The sequence below is a fragment of the Calidris pugnax genome, unplaced genomic scaffold, assembly GCF_001431845.1.
Source record: "Calidris pugnax isolate Ruff unplaced genomic scaffold, ASM143184v1 scaffold38, whole genome shotgun sequence".
Taxonomy (NCBI): domain Eukaryota; kingdom Metazoa; phylum Chordata; class Aves; order Charadriiformes; family Scolopacidae; genus Calidris; species Calidris pugnax.
The window spans coordinates 3,986,919-3,990,057 of NW_015090995.1; the positions used below are offsets into that span (position 1 = coordinate 3,986,919).

At 60.5% G+C, this 3,139-nt stretch overlaps 1 protein-coding gene across 1 annotated transcript in view; it reads right to left on the reverse strand.

Moving 5' to 3' along the window:
• Positions 1–2,681, reverse strand: part of LOC106895472 (glycine receptor subunit alpha-4-like) — a 19,975-nt gene extending 17,294 nt beyond the window's left edge. Inside the window, exons 1-6 of the mRNA XM_014954905.1 lie at positions 2,677–2,681; positions 1,805–1,938; positions 1,423–1,490; positions 515–738; positions 302–384; positions 4–62 (exon numbers count right to left, since the gene is read on the reverse strand). Of these exons, the coding sequence (XP_014810391.1) occupies positions 4–62; positions 302–384; positions 515–738; positions 1,423–1,490; positions 1,805–1,938; positions 2,677–2,681 (573 nt within the window). The remainder of the gene's footprint in view (positions 1–3; positions 63–301; positions 385–514; positions 739–1,422; positions 1,491–1,804; positions 1,939–2,676) is intronic.
• Between the last annotated feature and the right edge of the window lie 458 nt (positions 2,682–3,139).

The window sequence follows — 3,139 nt, forward strand, 5'->3', positions numbered from 1 at the left end:
CACTTGCACAGCCTCCTGCTCCTCCAGCCACTCGAAGATGAGGTCATTCATGGTGTAGCCAACTGGAGGGGACGGAGGGAGCAGTGGGACAGGGGGACATGCACCCCATTAATCCCCACCCTGAATGATGGCTCCTTCCTGCTCACCTCCTTCAGAAGCAGGGAGATGCCAGCTTTGGAATGAGGTATCGGGATGGGATGGGATGAGGTGGGATGGGATGAGGTGGGATGGGATGAGGTGGGATGGGATGAGGTGGGATGGAGGGGGACGAAGCACAGCTTGAACCCCCCTAGGTACTCACAGCTCTCCAGCTGCATGGTGCATGTCTGGATGTCCATGGGGAAGTTCTTGAGGTCCATGGGGCAGGACAGGATCAGCGTCAGCCTAAATGAAGCAGAGGAAAGGCGGGGGTTGCTGGGGGCTGGAGTGGTCGGGGGGAAAACTGCCCCATGGGAGGCAAGAGCAAAGCTTCTCCTCCCCACTTGGGCACTGCACCAGAGGAGAAGTGTTCTACCTGATGCTGTAGAGCACGTTGCCGTTCTTGAAGATGCGCAGCAGCTTGTTGTCGGTGGTGACCTCGTGGAAATTGGCCCCTTTCTCGTTGGCGAAGAACAAGTCCGGCTTCCAGATGGAGTCCAGCATGGAGGGGTCGAGGTCGAGGGAGTCGTCGGGGTACTCGCGGTAAGCCAGGCGGGGGTCGTTCCACTGCTGCCGCAGGAAGACGTTCACCCGGTAGTCCTGGGGCAGAGGGCACCACCTCAGCCGGGAGCACCCCACTGGTGCCCGGGGAGGCGGAGGAAGAGGAGGAAGAGATGGAGGAGGAGGTGGGAGGGAGTCTCTTGGTCAAGGCTCAGGTGCTGCCTGCCTGCCACTAGTGATGCACGGGGAAGGGGCAGCTCCTGCCCACGCTGTCAGCAGCCAGGGGAAATGAAAAAGCCAAAGCCAGGGCAGCCAAAAGGAGGAGAAGGAGGAGGAGCTGTTCCTCACAGTGTTCCTCACAGGGCTCTGTGGCCCTCTGGGGGGTTGATGTGACAGTTGAGGGTATTAAGGCTTTGCAGCAGCACAAATAGGGAATTTTTAGCTCTGGGGCTTCCTCACGCACCTAAGAAGGCTGGGGCTGGAGGGGACACAGAGCTGTGCTGAGCCCGTGAACAGCAGGGAACTACTGCTGCCTGCCCTGCTCCAACCCTTTGGGGTGTTTCTCCCAGGCACGGGGGGATGTGTTCCACACAGCCAAGCTCTGGTTAAATGACCCCAGAAAAGCCACAGCCATTTGCTGTGGCTCTGCACGTCCCCACTGTAGTGCCAGGGCTGGCTCTGGAGAAGGGCTCCCGGCCACCGGGACCCAGATGTTGTCCAGCAGAGCCACCACCAGCCCCGAGGCACTGGGAGAGGAGCCCGTTGCGCTGGCGAAACCCTCACCATGGTGGTCTCGGTGACGGAGCCGAAGCTGTTGATGAAGATGTTGCATGTCACGTTGACGGGTGGACCTGGAAAACAGCAGGAAGCCTCCTCTCGCCGCTGGCCGGGGAGACACAGGCACTGCACGGGCACACGGGGAGGGGGGCTGCCTCTGGCATGGGCTGTGTGGATGGACACACCCGAGCATCCCCCTGCCCCTGGGGTCACCCCCAGCACACCCTGGGAGCTTGCAGGGCAGCTGCCACCGCAGGAGCCGCCGGGACTCCGGGAAGAGTGTTGGGATGGAGGGAGATGTGGGTCAGGGTCCTGCCCCCTTCCCTGGTTTTGGGCAGCCATAAGTGTGGTCACTGCCAGGTTTGGGAGCCTCCTGTCCTCCCCTTACCTTTGAAGTTGGGGCGGATCCGGGCGTCATACCCTGAGGTTCGTCCCATGAGCTTGTCCAGGAAATCGGAGGGGGACATGGGCTGGGGCGAGCTTCGGGAAGCAGCTTTAATCTCCTCCCGCCCTGAGACCAGCCTGCAGGGCAGAGGAGCCAGGTTAGCTGCCTGCTGGCACTGAGGGTCTGCGGGCACATTTTGGCACCCCCTGGGATTGCCAGCTGCCAGGGGAAGTGGCCGTGTCCGTGCTGCATCCACTCTAGCATCCAAGGACCCCTGCCTCCCTCTGCCGTGATCCCAGCAGCTTCCCCCCTTGCCCACTGCAGCCCAAATGCCATGTTTCCATGCCATGCATTGCCTGTGCCCCTGCCAGCAGAGCCCCTGGCATGGCATTGGGGCCAGGTGATAGCCTCCTGCATGGCAGCCAGGCTCTGTCCTGGTGCCAGAGGGGGAAAGCAGGTCCCTCCTGGGTTCAGTCACCAACCCTGGCTTGAGTTGCTGAGAAAACATCTGTACCCTGCATGGCTGGAGGGTTTGGGGGCTGGAGGGACACACAACAACCCCTTCCAAGGTGTGAGCTGGCCTGGCGTGAGCGAGGAGGTGCCCAGGAGGGCACCAGCTGGGGTTGTGACACCTTCCCAGGGGCCGAGGTGATGTGGCAGGAGAGGAGCAGCAGAGCCCTCCTCTGCACCGGCCGTGGCACCGAGCTGAGCTGACACGAGCTCTCCCACGCAGCGCTCCTAACGATGATGGAGACTTATTTAAACTGACCTTGGAGGGGATGTTTTTGCAAACGCGTCTTAGCTCTGCCGGTTCCTCTCCTTCCGTCAGTCTATAATGATCATTTCAAGGAACAATGCGAGAGACGTTCGCTCACCACATTGTTGGGCATGTGGCTGTGATGGAGAGGAACTAGCTGGAGACCTCCGGACACAAAGGGAGCTTTGAGCAGGCTGCTGGTGCTGCTGCTCGCTGCCTCATAACTCCACCAGGTCCATGTCCCAGGTGGATCCCACTCCTGCTTGGAGCTACAACGCCGGTATCACAAGCAGAGGATGATGCTGGGAGCTGGGACCCCCTGGGGTCCTTGTTTCTACCTTCTCGTTCCTACCAACACACCTTCTTCCTACCTTCTCTCAGGGGAGTGGGATTCGCTCCTTGTTGGCTAAAATGGCCACAACGGCCACCCCAAAATGATCCAGCCGGATTTTCCCTTAATCAGAGACGGGCAGCAGAGAGCTCCTGAGACAGGTCCTGGCCGAGAGCAAAAGACTGGGAGAAATTCCCCACCCAGGAGCTGCATTGGAGAGGTGGGAGGAGGGCTGCAAGAGGCCAGGGTA